Source organism: Pseudochaenichthys georgianus, chromosome 24 (genome assembly GCF_902827115.2).
Source record: "Pseudochaenichthys georgianus chromosome 24, fPseGeo1.2, whole genome shotgun sequence".
Classification (NCBI taxonomy): domain Eukaryota; kingdom Metazoa; phylum Chordata; class Actinopteri; order Perciformes; family Channichthyidae; genus Pseudochaenichthys; species Pseudochaenichthys georgianus.
Genome location: NC_047526.1, coordinates 16,289,357 through 16,313,524, shown reverse-complemented (window position 1 = coordinate 16,313,524; position 24,168 = coordinate 16,289,357). Strand labels below are relative to the sequence as shown.

Genomic DNA, 24,168 nt, shown 5'->3' with positions numbered 1-24,168 from the left:
CTTCCTGAACTTTCCTTGAGCATTAAATATACACGGCCTGGTCGCTTTATTTGTACGACCATAAGTCCAGTTCAACACCACAGCTACATAGTTGAATGAACATCTATTTAACCATTTGAATCCAAACTAATCACACTTTCTTATTGGATTGCACATGAGTCTCTTATAATGTGGCCACGACAGTACATTTTTATTTACCATGATCCTCTGGAAATGTATAAGATGTTGAGTGTTGCTGCTTGTGTTGATATTCAGTCAATGGGGAGCAGACATTGTTTGTTATGCAGCATCACCTGCTGGCTTAATGGAGAACTGCCAATATTACAGTAATTATCAAAAGATAAGAGTAAAGCGGTAGCAAAATAAAAACAGAACAGATCCTTAATGACATGAGAACAACCAAATCTTCACTTGAAAGGTAGAAAGTAAACTTAAATATACCACATTAAGTTAAAGTTGTAATCACTAAGTTGTGTCACACACACACTGGACATTTCTTTAAAGAGGTGACAAGACACTTGGTAAAAAAAATATTAAAAATGACTGTTTTATCTCAGTTTTCCTTAACTTGACTTTTGAGATAAGCTAGAATGCAATGCAACAGAGTCACCATGAAGGACTGTGGGAAAGTGTGTGACGGCTCAGCGACTAGCCCTTGTCCTAAAATAGTTTCACAATAGCTATAAAGACATCTCATTGCCTTATTGGATCATGGAGAAGCCCAAACAGCCATTTAGGGTTTGGATCGCTCAAACATCACTGTGACAAATCAAAGTATGAATGAAGACATTGCAGTCAGAGCTTGGTTCTGCTTGGACAACAGATACTGAGGAGCTTTATCATTAACATACATGGGCCTTTTACGGTACATCTGCTTGAACAGCACTATGGAGCTTTATTGAAACTAATAATTACAAAGGCTTAAATATTGCTCAATCAAGCCCACTTTTATGTAAAACCTAAATAATTCCCTCTTTCACAGATAAAGTGACGTTAGAATGAATTGCATGCAGCTTTTCCACAGCGACAACTGACTATAAGAGGAAAATAAAAGAAAGAGAGGAGGTGAGAGCATGGGAGGGTGCATTAACATGAATTATGTATTCATTCGAGTATAATGGTGAGTTTAGGCAGGGACGACGTTATTCTAACTTAATGTGTAAAAAACTTCATATTCATCTCCAGCATAATGAATCGAGAAAGTTTGCATAAGTAAACACAGTCACCTGGGCGTCTGACTTAAAGCCAAATATTTACCAAGTTTGGACATTGTACAACATTATTCTTGCTATGCAAACTGGTGGGCAAAAGAAACATAGTGAAATACCAGACCCCATGTTTGGGTACTGGGCCTCCAGCGGTTGAGTTAGCTTTGACCTAAAATAGGTCTGAGAATGTGGATATGCTCCATGAATAGAGATAAAACAGACTTACGGGGGGGGGGGGGGGGGACAAATCAAGAAGATAAAATAACTTAAGGGTCTGCAAATAAACCTTCAGAGCATGAAAATGAATGGTGTGCGGTTTGCAGAGGGCATGGGAAAATATGCACTGACAGGTTTACAGTTATTCTGAATGGTAATGCAATCATGTTAGCAGAATGAATCTGAAAGGAGTCCTGTAATTTGACAAAATGTCCGGTAATGTGCGGGTCTTTTCAAGATGAGTCCAGGCAAGCATGCAACAGCAGGCAAAAAGGTTTTATTTGATTTTGTATGGTATGTATATTTGTATTGTCTATACAAAACACCGTTATTTTTCAAGTGTTATGGTTGCTTACACACAGATACTTTTATTTGTTCCCCAGGCCAGGCACAATTTCCAGATTGATAAACAAAACAATTATGTATACACTTCATGTCCTACATTTGACTATTGTGTTGGTCTTTACAGTATATGACTTTATAAGACAATTGTCTTTGAATCAGTCAGCCTGTGGGAGGACAATCAAAAGTATACTGTATATAAAACCTTTCTGTTTTTCAGATGCTAAGGGGATTCAAACGTGTAAAAAATATGATACTATTAGACAACTATTTAATAAGGTGAATTTCTTAGATAAGGTCAGTGAATGTAGACACCTGCTATTACTACACTTCCCCACTAGAGGGTGCACGACCCAGGCTGAAGTAATCAGAAAGACCAACTGATTTGAGATCTGTAAAATCACTAATAATCCCATCTGATATATAAAACACATTTTTCAACAACAAACACCAACGAAGACACCATACCAGCTATGTCTCCACTTTAGATGCCTTAATAAAGGAACAACTGGCGAGAATATTAAAGCCAAGTCTTTCCAACATCATATGAGAAGTGCTCATATGATTGACGCGATCAGGAAACACAACTAGTATACATGTTTACAGTTTCACAGCTGATGTGTGGTGCATCCCACTGAGCGCAGTTGTGATCTGGGCTCCCCCTGCGGTCCCTCCTCCATCAAACGTCAGAAAGTAGCGGTATAAAACACGTGAGGCCACAGCAAGCGCTCAGAGTCGCTTTACCCCGTGAACCTGACAGCCTGCGGTCTGCCTCCGCACGCACACACAATAACGCGGCACTACATTTTAATGAGACAAAAAAGAGGAGAAATATGCCAAGCCGTGGGACGACTTAAATCTAGTGGATTGAGCAATAGAATGCAAATAAAACGGTGTGTGTTTCTACACATACATTTGTGCCGGATACATTCATATATGCGGGATCGTTTCTGTTGTTCGGGACTTTGAATTGAGTAATGCCTAATGGGCAAACACACACTTGGATTTCTGCTTATAACAAAGGGAACTGCCGCAAGAAAACGAATTAAGTGAGGATTTTTTTCATCATTAGTTCCAAAGAAAGTTGAAACTAACATCAAACGGGCATTTCAGTTTAACTTTACGACTTATTTACACTGACATTGGCAGTTTGTGTATCTGCATATTTTCACTACCGGGCGAACCAAATGCAGAGAGAAAGATGCATTTGGGAAAGGCTTTGCTGTTTGTCCTCCTCCTCAACTGCGCGACTTTGAGCTCATCTCTTTCAACTTGTGCCACTGTGGATATCGACCACGTAAAAAGAAAGAGGGTCGAGGCGATACGAGGTCAGATTTTGAGCAAACTCCGACTGACAAGTCCTCCACACTCCCTCGGACCGAGTGAAGTCCCTTATCAGATCCAAGCGTTGTATAACAGCACCAAGGAGCTTCTGGAGGAGCTGCGGAGGGACCGGCAGCAGAGCTGCGGTCAGGACAACACAGAGACAGAGTACTATGCCAAGGAGATATACAAATTCAACATGGTCTACGGACCGCCAGAAAGCAGTAAGTACGACGATATAAGTATGAGGAAGTTATGATTGTATCACTTTCTTTTTTAATGACAGTAATCAACGTGAATGTAGTGCGTAATTACGCGCCAAATTAAAGCCATCTCAAAAAGTTGCTGCCAAGCATAAATATAAATGGCTGAGTTTAATGCTGCACCCTAAAGACCCCCTATTAAATAAGGTCCAAAAAAAACAAAATAATAAATAAATAAATAATAACACAAATAATTTAATTATTTGTGTGTTTATGTTTTCCCCCATAAAGTTAAATTATCCATTTAAAATCATAAAAGTATATAAACTATCCAGATTTACAAAAGGTGCAAACAGTCTTCATTTCAAAAGTTTAACTCTTCGAGAGGAGATGTTTTCTACTAAATGTTACGTTTATTTTCAATATAATCAAGCCTTCAAAGTTCCACATCACAGGCGTGGGAGTTGCAGAGTAGACCTTTCCAGACTAGTTGTGATGTCACACATCTTGTAGTTACACGTGTTCAACTCAGACTTGATGAATGTGAAGTTGAATGTTATCGTCAAACTCTGTACATAAATCATCCTGCAGCTCAGGCATCCAGGTGAGGAAACAATAGGGACCTGATATAAATATGAATAATGAACCTACATTCTCTTTAAAAAAACGGAAGACGGTTTTTGATACTGAAAGTTGAACTTGTTGGAGGATGTGCATTGTTACTGCAGTGCTCACCAACCTGTTTTAACTCTACTGTTCCAGGAAAGTGGCTCTCCTCCTCCTCACTCCGTTCTTCCTCCTCCATATGTTCCCACTTCCTTTCCAGTCAGTCCCAAATGAGAGGGACATCTGCCCAGGCTGATGGGGATGCCTGTAGGAGAATGAGTAGGAAAAGTTAACAGAGGTGGACAGGAAAGAAAATTGAGATGATGGAAGGACCTCCCCATTAGTCTGGAGTCTCTGTACGGGAGGAAAGGGGTCCCATACTCTGACACGTCACTACCACCCACCTCCCAATCGAGATGGAGATTAACGTGACCCCACTTCCTGTCTTGGCCAGTGAATAACCCCCATGGGTGGCCCATGAGCATGAGATCACTTACTACCCTGCTCAGGTCTAACGTTGCTAAATTGAGTGTGAAACTGACATGGCATCCATCCACTTAAACCTGAATAATTCCACTGTGCTGCATTTCACTGCTTGGTTAAAAATGTGATTTATTTTTGTTTATGAACTATTTAGTAAAGGCCTGTGAGATTCACATTCTTGTGATTTGTGCTAAACTTTATTTGGCACAACTATTTCCTCCTATAGAAATAAAAGCCAGGAACTGGAAGTGGAAAACCTTTGCCGAGGGGGACATGTGTCAGCACTTGAAGCAGATTCATACAGCATGTGGTCCGACTGAGTTTGGATTACGGAGAAAGTAGAATAGAATAAATTCTGTGCGTGAGTAAAAAGCCAAAGAGGGCCTCTTGGTTCAGAGCAAAGCCAAGACCATTGCATCACAGTCCCTTTGAAATCAACAGGTGCTTCTCAAAAGACCTCTTTTCCCTCAGCAATGTTCTGTTTTGAATCTCACAAAATAGTGCTGACAAAAATAGCTGGCAGTAGGTGCCCAGAGTTGATGTGGTGGTTTCATTTCTGGATTCAGTCACAGATGGGTTTTATAACGCAAGAAATATCTGCATTCAACTACTTTTTTCTAGCAGTTGGGTAAAGATTGTAGTTTTCTTTTACATTAATATTAAGTCCTTCATGCCTGCAGAAAAACAAATAGAAAAAAGGAAAAATCGTCAATATATCTGCGTAAGTGCTGAGTTGACATACGTGTCTGAATGTGTGTGCATTACTCACTGTATACTTCTCAGATACTTACAATGTAGACCAGCTATTAATATTCTCCAATTTTTACTTAATCCTAAATTGGCATGGCAGTGTGTATTTTTTACGTGTCTTATATGATCTCATACTTGGAAATATGCATGTTGTCAATACCCTGTACTGTATCTACATGCATAAACTACTCACTGATGCTGGTTAATGTGATTTTCATGTGTAGGAGCAGGAAAGAGGAACAGTTTTGAGTTCAAGAGTTTTTCGTTGTTGTGTTAAACTCCTATTTTACCCTGGTGTTTTTTTCTTCCTTATACAACATTCTTTGTAAATGTTGCTTTCAGAACTTTTGTTCGCATCAACAGCCCCATGTCAAATAATGTTCAGATATCATTTACTGTATTCAAATAAAAAATAAAAAAATCAGTTTGGTGGAAGTAGGGAAATATCATGGGTTGGATTTAAATATTGACTTTTTTGATTATGTGTGAATTTTGACTTGATCAATAATACCTACTTCATTTATGTTAGTAAAGCTTGTTTGTCACAGTGACAATAATAAACACATTGGTCAAGAGATTGATCAATGTCATGCCTTAGAAGAAACATTGTCTTTACAATCATGGCACTCTTTAATTGTCTACCGTGTTAGAAATAGATGATTTATTGACACATCCTTCCACACCAACCATTTCTCCTCTCATTTTGCCCCCATAATAACTAACATGGCTGATGGGATTAGTGTTTCTCAAACTTTTTCATACCAACCAATAAAACCAATAAAAAAACACTCGCGGACCACCTAACTCCACAGATATCCAAAATCACATCGTTTTTTTAGAACAGATTACAAATCGCCTGAAAATGGTACAAACAAGTGGCAAAATGTGTGAAGGTGTTGCGCTGGGCTATATCATGCAATCGAAAGCTGAAACTTAAGCTCGCTCCATTGCGGAGATATTCCCGCGAGAGTGCGGAAAACTTACATTTATTTATTTATTTCAAATGTGAAATGTTACCAATATATTCACAAACCACTAGGAGGCGCTCACGGACCACCAGTGGTCCGCGGACCACACTTTGAGAAGCACTGGCACTTTAGCGTTAGGTCAAGGGTTATTTTTTGCACTGAGCTTATGCTAACAGGCTGATGGCTCTAGCTTTATATGTATTGTACAGATATTAGTGCTATCAATGTTCTCCTCTAACTCCACAAGAACGTTTTGAACTTTTCCTTTAAGATCCGGTAGAAACAGTAGTCTGGAAGTGTTATAAAGACACAGACAATTTAGTTTGTTTTCCCTTGTGGTATGACAGGACCTGAAGTCTAGCTCTGTGGGATAAAGTTTGACTTTGAGCCAGTGACATCTGTCTCTTTCCCTTTGTTATTGTGGGCTAACACACACTCACTTTTGATGGTTTTTAAATCGTAAACTGTTGACCTGTAGTGGATCTGAGGCCGTTCTGTGGACCAACATAAATCCGTGACAGGTGCAAATGAAGCAGAAAGCTGTTGGAAGACTGGCAAATTACTACATTGAGAAGCTGGACTGCAATCATCGGAAAGATTTCCTTTTATAGCATGGCATGCATACAGAATCTGGCATATGTCAATGACGGCGGTTGGGTTGTGGAGAAGTCATCATGGTCAGAAAGGGGTTTGGGGCCAACAAGTTGGCCCAGAGGATAGCAGGGTTTTTGATACGCAGGGACGTGAAGTTATACTCAGCTCAAAAATATAGCTTTTTCAATTACAACATTTATATTTCCACCAAAAATAGACAAAATGTTTTAGAGAAACGCTGAGGAATTTTGATAAGGCAGGCATTCATTGTGGGCTGATAAACTTTGTTCCAGCCATTAAAGAGTCCCAATATCATATTTTAGGTGTGAAGGAGTATATAAATCCTTGATACATTACATTTTTAATTGAGAATCCATCCATGTCATTATTTTCATACTAAAGACTGGCTTATTTCTGAAGCAATGTGATCAAGTCAAGAAGGGAATAAACCAACCATTGCCAAAAACATTACTCAGCCACTTAAGTGTTCTTCAATTGTGCGTTGTGGATGGAGAAAGGCTTTAACAGTGAGAGTTATTAAATTAAGCTATAACTAGTGGTGAATTAATAAATAAGCTGATAAAAAAATAACCAAATAATTCAAGTTTGAGCTCCTTAATTTTGAGGAATGCTTATGTTGCTATGTATGTTTGCTATTGATATCCCAGGCTTTAGTACATTTGGAAAGGCATATTGTCTCTACTTTCTGACATATAATAATATATAATAGACTAAATGAAAAAGTAATTTAATAGAGAAAATAGCTGGCAGATTAATAATACAACTTTTTGTTTTATGGTGGCACATTCTCCCTAAGGATAAGTAATTATTGTATGGAGGAGAAATTACATATTTAAACCAAAAAATGAAGGATGGCTGAATTGCTTAGGTTTCAGGGTTCTAGTTTTGCATGCTGGCTCACTGTTACAGTTTACTGGAACACTCTAATCCATTGTGAATGTTTTTGTCAAATCTGCCTCTCAAAATGTCTGTTATGCTTTTCTCCTACATGAAAACTTGTCATTCAAGCTGTAACTCATAATGCAAATATGTGATTATGCTGTCCAGAGGTCATATAGCATTTGGGGTCTGTGTTTAAGACATCAACTGCTTTTTATTGTACAGGCCTTGACGAGAATTTACAAGCCTGATCTCTCACACACACCTTATAATTTGTTCTCTTTGTTCCAGACGATCTTCTTTACTGCCCAAAAGGCATCACCTCTAAGGTGTTCCGCTTCAACGTCTCTGCCATGGAAAGGAACTCTACCAACCTCTTCAGAGCAGAGTTTCGAGCTCTGAGGGTGCCAAACTCAAGCTCCAAGAGGAACGAACAGCGGATCGAGCTCTACCAGGTGCGTAAAGGTACCGTTTCCTTGTCCTTCTACCAAGATAAAAGGCCAAGCTCAGTACAGGCAACAAGGAGCTTCAAAATCTATTTTTCCTGAAATGTGATCTTTGTTACTAACTAGTTCATATTTTGTCTGTTACATATATTACGCAAGCTGGTTAGTTGTTAACCACGATTTCAGGCCCTTATAAACAAACAGAGCCAGCTATAATCAGACCAAAAGCCAAAATGCTCAACAGGCCTGCACAATGTTAGTAGAACCGAGACAGGGGTACTCTTAACTCAGCGCTGGCTGCCCAGATCTAAAACAGTTCTCATTTTGGTTATGTAGGTCTTTACCATCAAACCACAAAACCGTTTGAAACGTTCATTAAGCTGTTAAAAAAAGGCCCTGGTCTGCTGAGTGATAAAATGATACACTCTCTACAAGTTGTAGTCAATGTCGTCACGTCCCTGTTCTTTAGTAGTAATATCCCGGCATTAAGTAGCCAATTCAAAGAAAAATACTGAGATAAAATACAACCAGGCACCACTTACAGACTCTGGTCAGGAGTGATGTCAAGATAAGGCAACTGCCAACATTAACTTCAACAGCAACATTTGGACCAAGCTAAATACTAAATCACATTTCAGAAAACACACACAACAACCACCATTATGATATCTATGATCTTTTTTTGTAATGTGATTTTGTAATGCTTTTAACTAATCGTCTGTTCTTATTTGAAATTGACTGTATGATTAAATATAGCTGTTTTTTGACAAGCCTGGTTTAACCAACAGAAGGCAGCTATTTGTTTAGCAAACAAGCTTTGAAAAACTAACAATGCCCTACCTGGCAAAGAAACATTAAACAGAGACAAGGCTAGCATTTAGTTTGCTAGCTAGAGAAGAAAGTTGCTAGTAAGCTAAAGAGTCAGATACAGTATTCTCGCCCAAGGAAAGACAAACAGAGCAAAAAGAAGACTGAACATTGGACTTACATTCATCAGGTGGATACAAACATGACTCCAATTCAATGCTAGTGAAGCTTTTTTCTGCAGAATGTGTACGTACTGTAGGCAGTGTCTTCCAAACATGCTGCTAACATGTAAGTCAGGCAGTCTGTGCGCAAGCAGGAAAAAACCTGCAAGATTTAAAAGCTCAGCCTATCTCCTGGGTGTTTTGAATTACTTTTGCTAATCAGTCCTCTGCTAGGTTGAAGGTGGGTGGAGTATATGATCACCTGATTCCATTAACCAATCAGAAGGATAAGGGTTTACAGTTTTTCTCGATTGCAAACACACTTTTTTTTTTTAATTGCTCAGTTTCTCAGAACACTAAACACAATTCACAAAACCACACACCCAAAGTGCAAAACTCCTCATTTCTCCTGCTAAGTGAAGAACTGCACTCAAAACGACATAAACACTTACCAAATGCAAACTTTAGCACCAAATATAACACACTTCACTTCATTCATAATACTAGATGGTTTGACCACCCAACTACACACTGCTGAGCATCATCTAAAGCACTTTCATCTGTTATGGGCTGTGCTCTGTACAGAGAGGTTTCTGCAGAGAAAGATGCTTGAGTTTACAGAAATACAGTAAATGAAGAAATACAAATGAGTTGTTGAAAGAAAATCACATTTCATTCAAAGATAACATTGTGCAACATGCATCTCAGCACATAGCTACTCTGCTTCGGATCTCTCTAAGTGTGATGCATTGTTTGCCAAACCCCAGTTTGTAACTGCTGCTTCAGTACCTGTGCCTCATTGAACATCCTTATCCTTCCACCTGCACCTCTTTGTTTCTCAGTCCTTCAGATAAACAACAAAGACATAGTGGTCGGTCAGTGTCTGTGTTGCATAAAAGTAAGTTTACCACAGTACATTCTGCAGGATCTTTGTACAGTTATAGTATCACCATGCCAACAATGCAATTACAGTAATGAAGTAAATACGTTTCACACAACAGATATAAGCTCTGATATATCATGAGAGTATTCTTCTTTGTCCACGTCCTCTCCCTCCAGCTCTACCTCTACCTCTCATTCTTCCGCCTCTCACTCTCACCCCACCTCTTCCTCCTCCTCTCACTCTCAGCCCAGCCCTTCCTCTTCCTCTTGCTTCCATGTTGGCTTCCATTGTTGCTGTAAGAAAGTACTCACCTGTGGTCTTTTCATAGTGCTAACATCCTGATTGATGAGCCAACAATTATGCTATCAGGTGTTTGGTCAGGTGGAACGTGTTTCTTGATCATTGGTCCATGTGTGAGGCCTTTTGAATATCAGTGTTTTAAACCTGCTAACACGTGACTTTATGTCAGATTCCTGTGTCTTACGTGGAGTAACGTGTGCAGCGGTTTGCAAAAAGTGCCATGTTGATTTGCAAATTGTGTGAAAAGCTGAAAACATGTTTAGAGTTTTGGAGATTTGAGCCGATGTTTTGCTCTTTGAGTGTCAGTTAAAATAATTGTGCTTCACGTATAATTTGAGTGTGTTAGCAATCGAGAAAAACTGTAACCTGTCCCGCCCAAACAGGTGCAACAAAGCTAGCAGTTGAGTAAGGGATATATCAATCAAGCTCTGTCTGAGACAACCAAAGAATGTATCGACAAACCCTTATTATGCATCGCTAAAAAGCTCTATATATTCTTGATTAAAAAAATTGCCTCATCATCCAAGTTCTTACCTTAAGGGATGTATTTTCCGTCGGTCAGGTTCCAACATGCACACAGTATGATAGCATAATAATTATCAGCATATTAGCAGGCTGATGTTTGCATCTACCGAAAAGCAAAGTTAATATATTATTATAATTGCTTTACAGATCGTGAGGCCAAACGAACACATTAGGAAACAACGGTACATTTCAGCCAAGAACGTGCTGACCAAAGGAACTCCAGAGTGGGTCTCCTTTGATGTGACTGAATCCGTGAAAGAGTGGTTGACAAACAGAGGTGAGACTGAGGTCACTGTCATGTGTTGTTTCTTAAAGCTATCAGTAATCCTAATTACTAACCCATGTTTTGAATTGTGGGTTTTGAGATTTAAAAAGGGAGACTTGACTTTCCTTTGTTTGCCATCAGGAAGCAATCTTGGTTTGGAAATCAGCGTGCACTGTCCCTGCCACACCTTCAACCCAAATGGTGACATCATTGACAACGAGAACGAGGTGCTGGAGGTGAAGTTCAAAGGTGAGCTTGAACAACTGTTCATGTAATTATTTGTATGCGTTGTGTTTGTCTGTCTTTTGATCCAATGTCTGTAAATGTTAATGTGTTCTTGCTATCATACCATCCTAAAGAAGCAATGGATACTTATGTGGTCCTTAGCCTTACAATTTACACGTTTTTTTTTTCTTTAGTCGTTTTTTTTATTTTTAATATGCACTTATTCTGGTACATAATCCCAGATCATTTGTATTTTTCTCACTTTGGGGAGCTTGGTACAGTATGGTATAATTAGAGATAAGGTTGATGATTGTCTTTATGTTGTTGCCTTGGTCAACTTTCCCCTCAGTGGCTTTAGAATAAACTTGCAATGAAAATATATTGCAAAAAAGGCAGTTTTTATCTCAATGTTTTAATGTCTACATTGTGTAAAAGAATGACAGCTTTATAGTCAATAATTTCGCTAAATTGTATGCTTGGATTCAGGGAAATTACGAAAGAAAAAAAGCCACTACAGTACATGTGTTATTTTAAGTACATGATATCTATAATTAAGGCGTGGATGGAGATGACGAGCAGAGTCGCTTGGATCTGGATCACCTGAAGAAGAAAAAGGACCGGTACCTGCCTCACCTTATCCTCATGATGATCCCCCCCCACCGCCTGGAAACTCAGACCACACGCCGACGCAAGAGAGCACTGGACACAAACTACTGTTTCTCGTAAGGATACGTACATCATTTAGTCTGAAGCCAGTTTATGTAACTTCCTGTGAAATAGTTTATAGGAATAGCTTGTGAAAATGATTTTTGAACTTAAACACTTTATATCCCAAATATATGCTGCTATATACGCTGAGACATACTGTAACTGGATAAGATATGATGAGCACCATGACGACAATACATTTGGTGACTAACTACGCTATTATTGTGCAACCTTTTCACAGAAACACGGAGGAGAACTGTTGTGTACGTAAGCTCTACATTGATTTCCGGCGTGACTTGGACTGGAAGTGGATCCATGAGCCGAGTGGTTACGATGCCAACTACTGCTCCGGGCCCTGCCCATACCTGAGGAGCTCAGATACAACACACAGCTCGGTATGAAACATCGATATGGGATGAAGTAAATAGGAAACATTTCATTATAGCTATGAATATCCATGCAGATAGTTCTAATTGATCTGCCTCCATCTATAGGTCTTATGGGGACTAACTAAATAGTTCCTATATTTCAAACAAGCACTTTTAGACAAGTAGACTGCAGTTTGAAGACGCAATCTCCCAGAAAATGTAAAAAATAATTGATATTAAAATTTGCTTTAAAATGTAAGTCTTCTTGATGAATTCGCAGTGATGTATCTCAGTATTTACAGATATTGAGAGTTGAGTTTAACTAGCCAACATATTTTGAAGACTCCATTACTCATGAGATAGTTCATATAATGCAATCTCTCCTGTGGTCTTTACAATAGATGCTGAGCCTGTACAACACTCTAAACCCCGAGGCATCGGCCTCCCCATGCTGTGTCCCTCAGGACCTGGAGCCCCTCACAATACTCTACTACTCTGGACGGACCCCCAAAGTGGAGCAGCTTTCCAACATGATCGTCAAGTCTTGCAAGTGTAGCTGAGAAGACGTGAAAGGCGAGGTAGTGTGGCAGGATTTTACCAGGAACTGACGAAAGAAACACATGCTCGTTGACTTTTGGACTCTCAGCTGTGACAAATACTTAAACTGACCCTGTGGCATCATGGCTAAGATCTGAACACCACTGGAGGTCACACAGGATGCAGATATTCCTAAAAACTTGAGATAATCACTTCTTTCCTTTTTGTTGGGAGGTGATAATATGTAGATATTTTTATCTTAAGAACTCCAAAACAAATGCCATCTTGCAATTAAGAATTTCATTTTTTTCAAGTCAGAATTACAAACATCTTTTTGTTTCTTCTGGCCGCACCTATGAAATGTAGTGGTATTTTTTTTGATCACCTACAGAAATTGCCAGTAATTATTTCCCCCAGAAATGTAGCCATAAAACCCAGATTCTAATACTGCGAATGCAAGGGCTCGATCACCATTGGTTACCTCATTTGGCATTGATAGTTGTCTAAATCTTTCAAATTAAAACGTCAAATATTTTCTTCTAGATTTTTGAGGGTGGACAACATAATCCTAAAGGGAGCTGCTTCCTGGATAATGGATGAACAAGACTCATTTTGTGATATATTCTCTGCTTCAGAGTTCGAGCAAGTATTGCAAACAGCTTTAGTCTCTACATTGTCAGTAAAGCAGTTGTCATGCCTTTAGTCTTCGGATGATATAGTTTATAGTCACAAATAAAGATTGTGCTCTACTGAACGGTTGAAAAGTCCCTTCAGGCTGGATTTTACCTTGACTTTGCCTTGTGTTCCCTTCCCTTCAAACAGTGAACATTATCTTCAAACACAAAAGGAGAAAGGACAGACTTGCTGCTGTATCCAAAGCCATAGCTGTGGTCAGGGAAAAGGAGAGCTGAGAGAATGCCTGCTGGATTTGCAATGGAAAGTGAATGAACAAAGAAGTTGAGCCAAGCTTTTCTTATTTTGGCCAGCCAGCAGCAATGGCCTATTTTTTTTTTTTGCGGTGCATCTACAGTATTAGAATGGATGGAAGAAGAAGAGAAGGAGGAGGAGACCTGTGAGGAAGAGAAGAACTGTGATGGAAACAAGCCATGAGCACTCTGCCATTCACTGGAAGTTCTCATCTCTAACAGGTTCAAATTATTTATGAGACATCAAAGAATATACTGGAAAAGAACATGTGTTATGCAACAGGTTTTTATGGGATTTCTTTTACATTAATAGCAGATTTGGTCTGTTATTTCACTTGTCATATAGTGATTGTTTCACTAACTGGGGCAAGAATTCACGTGTATCTCCATTGGTGGAAATACTTATATAATAGGGTATCGTTTAATTTCCTTGTGATTTAGACGCTTTTTGTCTATGTTTGTCTGTGGTCCAGTATATATCTGCCCAAAGTCTCTATGACTATTGCCAGAAAGTTTAATAGGAGCTATGGCAATAATAGGAAATGGCATGCAGCCATTTAAAAAAAAAAAAGATACTCAACTATCAACTCACCTGTCACTCCAGCCAGCGTCAAGGAATCACATGTGAAGTCAGGACCAGAAACACTGCAGTCTTTCATTCCCTCTGCTCCGTCTCTGTTTGTTTTGGTGCTCTTTAACAGTGTAAAGCCCTAATGGAACAAAAAATGAAGAGGGAGGGGAAAATAAGTCTCTACATGGCTTGATGTACAGTTGATTTTTCTCAGAGGCAGGAGAACGATCCTAAATCCCTGTTCTGTTTGCCCACTCAGAGCCATCTTACCTTTAGATGACATTTAAGTGACGTGTTTGACAGTAATGTTGTTTGATTGACTTGTTGAACGTGATTGTTATTAAAAACACACCATGCATTACCTGTATGAGCCATTTTTAAATCGTAGGAATCCCTCCAGCTTTGCATCCCATTAATGATATAATCAAATGTAATGGATCTGTTCAAACATTTAACAACTTGGGAACTGATGAATTTACCCACTGGTCCTGTCTGCCATGTTTAAATGCTATTTAAAATGCTATTTTCTCATAATGTTTTGGTTCCAACGAACATAATTCTTCTCACTTGAATCTCACCAGTCCCACCTGTTTCCTGCAGGCGCATGCAGAGGCTTTTTTTTTCTTCCAGAGCAATAAATTACAATTTCTCTTTCTATGGGATTGTTACTTAACTGCTTTCCCAGGCAAAAAGCAATTACTCTTATTTACAGTGCATATTAATGCGCAGAAATCTCTTTCATTCCTTATTGTTCATTAAATGGTTATTACTATAAATCTTAAATAAACCTGACAAATGTATTTTTCATTTGGCACCACTTCACTGACACACTATAATTCATCAGGAAGACCATTCCAATTAACCCTTTGACCTTTGCAAAAGAGCTGCTGAGCATCTGGACCAATTAAAAGTATTAGTTAAACTCAATGCATCGAAACTCAAAACTTACTCCTATTTTGAAAGTTAGAAACTCATGACCCTTTGTGATTGAATTCATACTTGTGACTGCAGAATTGATGTTGAATGTTAGAGGCATTAGTTTTTTTTATGAAGGTGAAAAATGGTCTGGCCCTGCCAAACCGTAACCCAAATATTGCTCTTAATAATAGTTAATTATGGGTCTATTTAGCATTAATAAAGCATTACTAAGGGTGGCTGACAGAACACATTTTAATATCATCTTCTCGAGTGGACTGGCAATCAGTGCACAGATTTTTGGGTGGCGCTGGTTTGAGCTAATATGGACTGACACATAGCCAGAGAGAATTCCCTTTCTCTGTGTGCCCGTTATTGTTCCCTGTCACAATCAATCAGAGATGAACCATGATGAAGATACAAAGACCAGAGGGCATGACGAGGTCTAAAAACAGGGGTCGGGCTTTAATGGCTTTGCAGACTGCCCTGTACAAACAAACACATTACTGGTAAAGAGCAGCCGTAGCTCATGCATGATTTACTTTTAACCTTCAGAGAAAGTCATGCCACTTACTTACACCTAAGTCCTCAAATATCCAGTAATAAAACCAAGGAACGATCTCTCAAGATTACATAACTGCTCTGAGTTAAATTTCACTGGTTGCTTTTACTGACCTAATCATTATGTCAGTAACGGCAACCACAACTCGGTTTCAGTGGGTGGAATCGCAGTAAGAGTAAAATAATAAATCAAATACTTCCAGAATATCTTTTTCTGATGTCTGAAATGATAGCAGGCTGAGGGGTTAGCCAAGGAAAGGCCTTTCCTAACACAGGCAGCAGCTTGGCTTTGGTCTTTCTATTCTTGCAAGGAGTCATTTTCGCTCACGTAGTGGCTAGCCACATTGTTCAGTAAAACACAGCACAGTCAGTGCAACGCTCACAGTGAGGGACACACAGCCAAGCTGATGGGATGTGCTCTTTAAATGTGAGACGGAGGTGTTGTCTTAATATTTATGGTTTGCTTTCATCAAGGAGGGACACTTCGCAATATGACAAGAAGGTGCTTCTTGAATCTCTTGCGAAACCTTAATCCAAGTAATTTGATCTCCTCCTGCTGCTCTTCTTTAATTGCACACTTCTTTCTTGGTCTTGGCTTTGATTGAGAGCAAAAAGACACTCAAGGATTGTTTGAAGATGCAGACACTGTTTGCTCCTTCTGGGGGCAAGTTGACAACTAACAAGTCAACCTCTAACCTGCTACAAAGCTATTTCTAGCTCCGGGCTACTGGAAGAGCCATAATCTGATCTGAGTTCAGGGTCCGTTTCTGGGTTGGAGTCTGACTTTCTCAGAACTTGTGCTCTTCCAAGACTTACCAATGATGAATTGCATGACACGTAAATGCACAGAGGTTTGGAAAACTGCGTCTGCTGCTATTCCCTGAGCAGATTAACAGATGTGGAGGGGGGAACAAAAATTTAGAGGGGGAAGTGAGAGACAGACACAGACTGGGAAAGTGTGTGTGTGTGTGTGTGTGTGTGTGTGTGTGTGTGTGTGTGTGTGTGTGTGTGTGTGTGTGTGTGTGTGTGTGTGTGTGTGTGTGTGTGTGTGTGTGTGTGTGTGTGTGTGTGTGTGTGTGTGTGTGTGTGAGAGAGAGGGACTGTTGCTGCAATAAAATCATCAGGTCACATAAGACCAGTTCTCAGGCCCCAGGGTGGAAAGATTTGTGTAATTTAGCAATAGGGAGAGCACATACAAACACACACACACACACACACACACACACACACACACACACACACACACACACACACACACACACACACACACACACACACACACACACACACACACACACACACACACACACACACACACACACACACACACACACACACACACACATACATACACACACACACACACACACTGTACATATACAAGTCAAGCCGGCAGCCATAGTTACTGGAAAAGAGTGGAGGGGTGAACAAATATGTAAACATATATCAACTTCATAGACCTTTCGCTAAACAAATGAATGGGAGGTCTGGATCAAACTACAGCATTATATTACAGCAGAGTGTGTGTTTCCGTGACAGAGGATGGTGTGCGCACGATGAGAGAGGGGGAGAGAAGAGACCCTCAGTGAGAAAGGGAAAGAGATAGAGACAGTGTGAGATTTGTGCACCCTTTAAATCGGAATAGGCCATTGTGTAAAATGTATTAAATTGGAAGGAAACAAGTCAAGCTTGCAAGTTTTAATGACATACAATCAGGGCACAACACTTATGTAACAATAGTTATCTATTGAGAGGCTGCCATTCACTATCCATTTGGCCTGTGGACAGAACGTTTTATTAGCACCCTTCATAAATGCCAGAAACTTTTGAAAAAAATAGAAATACAATCCAAGAAATGAAAAGTCATCTCAAAATGTTTTGGCAACAGTAGTTTTGCTCAATTCAAGTGAAGGTGCTTTGGTCACGTTAGCTCTGACTTAAGCCCCGTTTGAAAAAACTTTAATTTGAATTGAGAAAGTCCAGTGACAGAGTGGGGCTGCCAACACAGGGGGCTCCGCCCAGAGAAACGCAGGACTGTCCACCCAAAAGTTGAACATTGTTCAATCAAACACACGCAAACCCACATTTACCTACAAGCTTGTTCTGTTTTCCTTGTTTGCCGTCCGATATGCCTTTAATTTAAACATTTAATTAAATATATTAATCTGTCACTAAGTGGTTTTTTCTCATATTTTGTTTATCCTTACTGTGGTTTAAACAGCTGCTTATGGTGATGGTGATGGTTAGGGTGATGTTGAGACAGTCAGCGCTTCGTTAAGGTGAGAGACACGTTGTGATTTTGATTAAATAATAGAAATAGGTCAAGACTGACTGAATGAAACAATGTTCACTTTTTCAATATTTTAATAAAAACACCATCATTTTCTAACCGTTGCAAATACTTTTTGTGGCCCCAACCTAACCACATATGTGATACATAGCCTGCATTTTGTAAGTTTAGTATTATATAAATGTAGTTTCTGGGAGGCAGGGCTGTGTGACCTCTCAACATAAGGAACATAAAGTGGTCTTTCTTCAAGTTTGATCTATGACATTACATAAAACATAAGGAATTGCACTTAAACAGCTTTAATATCAAAAGAAAGACCTTAAAAGAATTGCGGTATTCATTCATGTGACACACAGGAAGACAGTAACATATACAAACAGTCAAACTGCACAATAAAACGATAAAAAGGATTCCTTTGTTCAAAGAATCTGTGTAACTCTGCCAGCAGTACAGCTTAAGTTTCCTCTCACTCCTTTATTTTGTCTCTCTGTAGCTGTAAACACCTTCTCCATTTACATCAAGTTATAGGCCCTGATGCTTTACCTACTGCTTTATAAACCCTCAGAGAAACATGAGGAGCGACGATAAAGCATCCAGTGTGTGTGTGTTCAGCTGGGCGGCTGTGTCTCTGTGCTCATACACACACATATGGCCTATAGGTTGTGAGAAGGACAGAACCTTAAATCACATGGACACCTGGGCGTTGGTTGTCGTCAGATTACCCTCCAGGTAATGATAACACCGGCTTTCTGCTCCATCTTCATCCCAGAAGTGCAAATCAGATTGATGAGGGAAGTCATATCCTTAACAGCCTCTTATACAGCTGCCCCCACTCAGACAGGTACTGTAATGGAGACCGAGCCAGCAGGGCGCTTTCTACTGCTCCAAAACCCGTACGAGAGGGTTCAATACGTTTATTATCTCTCTGCTGCCTGTCTGGGCATACTGTACAGTTTGTTCTTACAGATAATAGGAATCAAACTGGTGATATTTCTTGCTTTTTCTCATTCAAAATGACTGTTTCCAAGAAACTAATGAGCACATCTCTGGTAAACACAATATTTAGAGCGGTGCTTTTGCTCATGTTTCAGTTTTACAGATTTGTTGATGAAACCAACAAGTTCACTAAATCATATGACTGACAGTGGACTAAATGTCTGAATTCAAGGTCAACCCCAGATTCAAACCACTTGGTTAAACGCTAACGAATATAAAGAGCAAAGGTCATCAAGTCAATGAGCTATATGAGGCCTCAGCAGATGTACTTTCTTCATGCTAACTTCCCTCCAAAATAATGAAAATATCAACAAGCCAAACACAGGTACAGTGCACTTTGTGTCGGTCATTAAAATGGACTTGGTTCCATGCAGGTGTTTCATAAACTGTAGAGTTTGGATATAAGCGAACAAATGAAAACTAGGCATTTTCTAAAAAAACAATCATCTTTAAACAGGTGTCCATAGCAGACTTTTTTTTTACCACTTTATGTTCTACGCCTTAGTAATGAATGAAATATATAATATAACATGCATTATATTATCCAGCTGCAGTTTAAATTGGTATAAAATGCTTTTTCCAGGCGAACTGTATTTACATTTGGACTTTGTGCATTTAACAACACGGGCTGCAGTAGGACTATGTCACAGTTAGAGTTTTACATCGACTAAGGACATGGCCTTTAACAAACCAGTGAACAATAACAGGTTGTTTAGGCATCAGCCTGCCAGTGATGCGAGCCATCAGAAAGTGTTTCTATTTTTTTACACTTTGACAAAATAAAGCATTACAAGTTTTGTTAATGTTGTGGTTCAAACTGATTGTGGATACAGAACACTACACTGTTGGGGTTGTGTCCATTAAAATGCTCAACTTAATGGCAACATTACTCAATAAATGTGGAAAAAGCCACATTTTTACATCTCTAATAGCGCTGTAATTACTCTCCTATTAGTAACAAGATATTTCAGCCTTGGTGTTGCCGAGTAACCAGCAGAAGCAAAGACATGCTGTTCGTCCACAAAGTCAATGAGAAACATGTTTGGTTTGTGCCTCCCCATTAATCTACACAAGACCTCATGACTCCTTTGGCTGGCAATGCTCCATAGGCGACAGGCTGTCTCACACAATGTGTGTGCGTGTTTGTGTGTTGTAATGTACAGCAGGCCTAAAACTCTCCATGGAGGTTTGTAGGCTATATTAGGGTTAGGCCTTCATAAATAAAAAGCTTCGGTTTCATTTATAGGACCCACATCCCAAACTAAGGCAGACCTCTTTGCTACAATAACTCTATTCTTCATGTCAAAAGCTACTTGTATTGGTAACATACATGTTTCAAAACGCTGGTCTGAAATGAATTATGGCACAGGCTTTGCGAAAACATTAACATACCGCTTCCGTCCGACCTCAACAGTCTGATGTGGAGAAGCTAATTAAACCTAAAGTAGCAAGAATTACTTGCTAGCCTGTGATTTACGCTAATCATAAAAATCCTCGATTCCTTGCATTATAATCAGAAGAAAAGCCTAATTTAATAAAGAAATTATAAACATATGATTCTGTAAAAGTTGAATTTCAGAAGAGAAACATATTACCAAGCTACCATGGCAGATCACCATGGCTACCAACACTTGACTTTTTTATTAGGTGTGTTTTCCAAAATGTTTATTGTAAAAACCTGCTGTCAGAAAGTACCTCTGGTTGTCTGTAAATGGAATAAAGCATTTAGTTTTTTTAGTTAATGGCGTTTCTTCTAATGGCATTTGCTCTATATATTTTTAGCTGGATAGTATTTCTAGCAAAGGCCCTCAAAAAATGAAATACTTAACATATATAAAAGTGTTATAACCAGGTTTATGGTGCCATGGAAGTATCCACTTGTCTACTTCTGCCTACAACCCGCTTTAGACTATCATTCACACTTTGACACCAGAACAGTAGGCCCACTGGAGGTGTTTGTACATCATGTGGGAGCAAAATCCGATAAAATGCCAGAGTGTGAGGGACCTTCTGATTTACTCCTGTAGGATTTATAATCTGTAACTTACAATGATATTTAAACATTGCATAGTTTTCAAGCCACATCCTGTCGTCACTGTAAACATAAACTAATATGGGCAGCCCCCTCTCACATTCCCACTACATGCTCCAACACACCACAATAAGATTTGGACTTGGCAGGTTGCCCTCTTAAATGCAGTCACTGATGTCCTGATGGCCTCACAAGGAGTGATTCTATGTCCTATGAAGGTGTGCCCTGTGAAATGTAATGCCTCTAAACAAACTTCCTCTGTTCTCTAATGCACAGATAATCTGATTTGTCCAGATGGCCAAATGGAATCTGTAAACATACAAAATAAGATGTCTTCTTCCTCTGTCACTTCTCTTCACCCCCAGACCCCAATGCCATTCCTCTTTGTTCTTCCTTCCAAATAAAATAGCGGTTTCCATGTGGCTGTAAACGGAGCTGATCAGCTGTGTTCTGTTATGTTTGCAAAACGGCAAACAACAAACATCCTCGTAGTCAAGCTGCGGTCCGTCCAACGGTCCGCTTCTGCAGCACAGTGACGAACATGTTTCTTCTATTACACGGATTACTTTTGAATTTATTTTTATCTATTCAGCACCGCAAACATAATCAGTATAATGGGAAACAGAAACCCACCCTGCATTATAAAAAATCATTTAACTATTAACATTTCTAAATATGGAATAACAAATAACGTTTTCATTTGAGAAACATATTGAATTATTCAGCTATTTTAATTGTTTTCACAATTCAGTAATTCTATTTTTGCAGCATAATGTTTTCACTTACTCTTTGGCATATTTAAATAGTATCCATTAACCTCGAGAGTCAGCCACAGAAACACTGCAAACCTGCTTCGCAAATTGATAAATAAGTATTTTTTATATATAAGTAAGTGTAACATTTGAAAAGTGGCTTCTGCTCTTCACTTAACCAGTTCAAGTATTGTGTGGAACCTGCAAAAAAGATGAGAAGATACTGTACACTAAAACTTGCACGGTTGTGATTGACAAAATCTGTCCACATGCATTTAAACACTAGGCAAAGTACTCAAACGCACCTCTGTGTGTCTTCAGGACCACATTGCCATGACGACACACACATGCAGACTCAATAGGTGAAAACAATACCAGCGTTGCTTTAGCAGCTGGTAATAATGGCTCTGAATTCGTTAAGAGTGACAATTTAAAAAGTATGCAATTACCTAATTCATGATCTCTTATGCGCTAACCTATTATTTAATGTGCTTCAAAAGGACATGAATATCGCCTTCATCAGTGACCGGTCCACCCCAGGATCTGACCATACGATGGCAACCATCGTGGTCGAGGGAAACAAATGAATGAGCATTCTGCGTTAAATGTGTTCATACTGTTTGAAATAATGACTGTCGGCAGTGCAAACATCTTTGTTACATCTTTTGTAAAATGGATGTGTGTGATCTGCAGACTGGTGGCCATTGAGAGTTTGTTTCTGTAGTTTTACAAAGACTTTACAGATTTTACATATTTGGCACTGGTTTTAAATATGCAAAGGCCTCTAACTTTGTTGTGATGGCAGCATGTATTTGCTGTGTCCCCATGTCCCATGGTAATATGGCTAATGTGATTATTTATTATTTGTGGGGCAATTTAAATTTGTGTTATTTATCTTTTTTTTCAAGATTTAAATGAAGCTCAGCGCAAGTTCTTTCAGGAAGACTGGGTGTATATACATTCACTCCGCAGCTGCATATAATCAGCTCATCACAGGCGTTCTCTTTAACCTATTACATTTCACCTCATTCTCCAGCAGCCAATCAACGTGCTGCAGCCAAACTATAAAATGGTTCTCCTCTCTCCTGCAGTCAGCTGTGATTTCAGGTGTTCATGCACCTTATCATATGGCATGTGTCAATAAATGTTCAAACAAAATGAAGTCTCTCCTGATTGAAACATCATGTGTTGAAATAAACAACTGCAGTTCAAAATGTTTTAATTTAAAAATGTTGTTGTGGAATCAATTAATTTCTTTCTTTAAAGGCAAAAACATGAAAAAGCAAAAAAATTATCAAAAAATTATCAACTTAAAAACGTGTGTTCACAATGATAGTAATTAAGTACATGCAACTTAAAATTCCTTTTAAATCAGACGGTAAAACAGGTTGGAAAAACTTAATTTGTGGAGTAATCAACTTAAAAACTTGTATCCCGATTGAGGGTAATTAAGTACATACAACTTAAAATTCCTTTTAAATCATGCGGTAGAACTAGTCGACTCGGAACAACTTAATCTTTTGAGTAATCAACTTCAAAACGTGTGTTTATGTTACCAATTATTAAGTAAGTGGTAATTAAAAACACCTCTGATTGTAGAGGAAAAGCCTTCTCCCCTAACTCAAATAACTTTGTTGCTTTAAGACAATTTCATTAGAAGTTGTCTTAACTCAATCAAATCAAATCAAATTTGTAAAGCACATTTAAAAACGATTTTGGTCGAGCCAAAGTGCTGTACATGTAATTTAAACACATAAAAACACATTACATCACATTAAAAGACAATAAATCACAACAGATAAAGCAACACATGGAACAGTCAGGAGTCGTGACCCCACTCTAACTAGAAGGCCAGAGAGAAATAGTGTGTCTTCAGTGTAGATTTGATCATCAATAAACATTGATGCAAACTGTTGCGTTGATTTTTTTTGTTGAGCCAAGGCATTTGTTTTTAGAGTGTATAAAACAAACTACATGAAAATGTTGGTGCAAATCTGTGAGCTAACCTACTCTATGATTACCCAAAACTCCTTTCTCCTCCTCTCTGTCCCTTCACGTAAAGACACTTGGGGGGCCTGCACACCCATCAGGAAATCACTGAGATAATTCTTGCTGCACCAAAGACCCAGTGTTGCAAAGGACTCAACTCTAATTTTAATCCTTTTTTGATAGGCACCAACTGAGTGGGTCCCTCCAAATCGATACGTATTTTCCAGGTTGTGACCATGGTAATGAATCCGTACTTAAATATGCATGAAGACAGCAGGGAACGCTAATGTCAGCACTTTGAGAAGTAAAGATATATTT

The 24,168-nt window shown here is 39.0% G+C and overlaps 1 protein-coding gene across 2 annotated transcripts; it reads left to right on the top strand.

Annotated features, from left to right (window-relative positions):
• The first annotated feature begins 2,518 nt into the window (after window positions 1-2,518).
• On the top strand, window positions 2,519-14,670 carry LOC117439465 (transforming growth factor beta-3 proprotein-like). 2 transcript variants are annotated; one of them, XM_071201995.1, is made up of 8 exons: window positions 2,519-3,313; window positions 7,885-8,048; window positions 10,863-10,992; window positions 11,122-11,229; window positions 11,762-11,927; window positions 12,155-12,308; window positions 12,683-12,859; window positions 13,641-14,670. In XM_071201995.1, the coding sequence occupies exons 1-7, from the start codon at window positions 2,968-2,970 to the stop codon at window positions 12,839-12,841; spliced, it is 1,227 nt and encodes a 408-aa protein (XP_071058096.1). In that variant the 5' UTR covers window positions 2,519-2,967; the 3' UTR covers window positions 12,842-12,859; window positions 13,641-14,670. The 2 variants fall into 2 exon arrangements, with proteins under 2 accessions (XP_071058096.1, XP_033931242.1); XM_034075351.2 differs by having other exon boundaries at window positions 12,683-14,670.
• The last annotated feature ends 9,498 nt before the right edge of the window (window positions 14,671-24,168 follow it).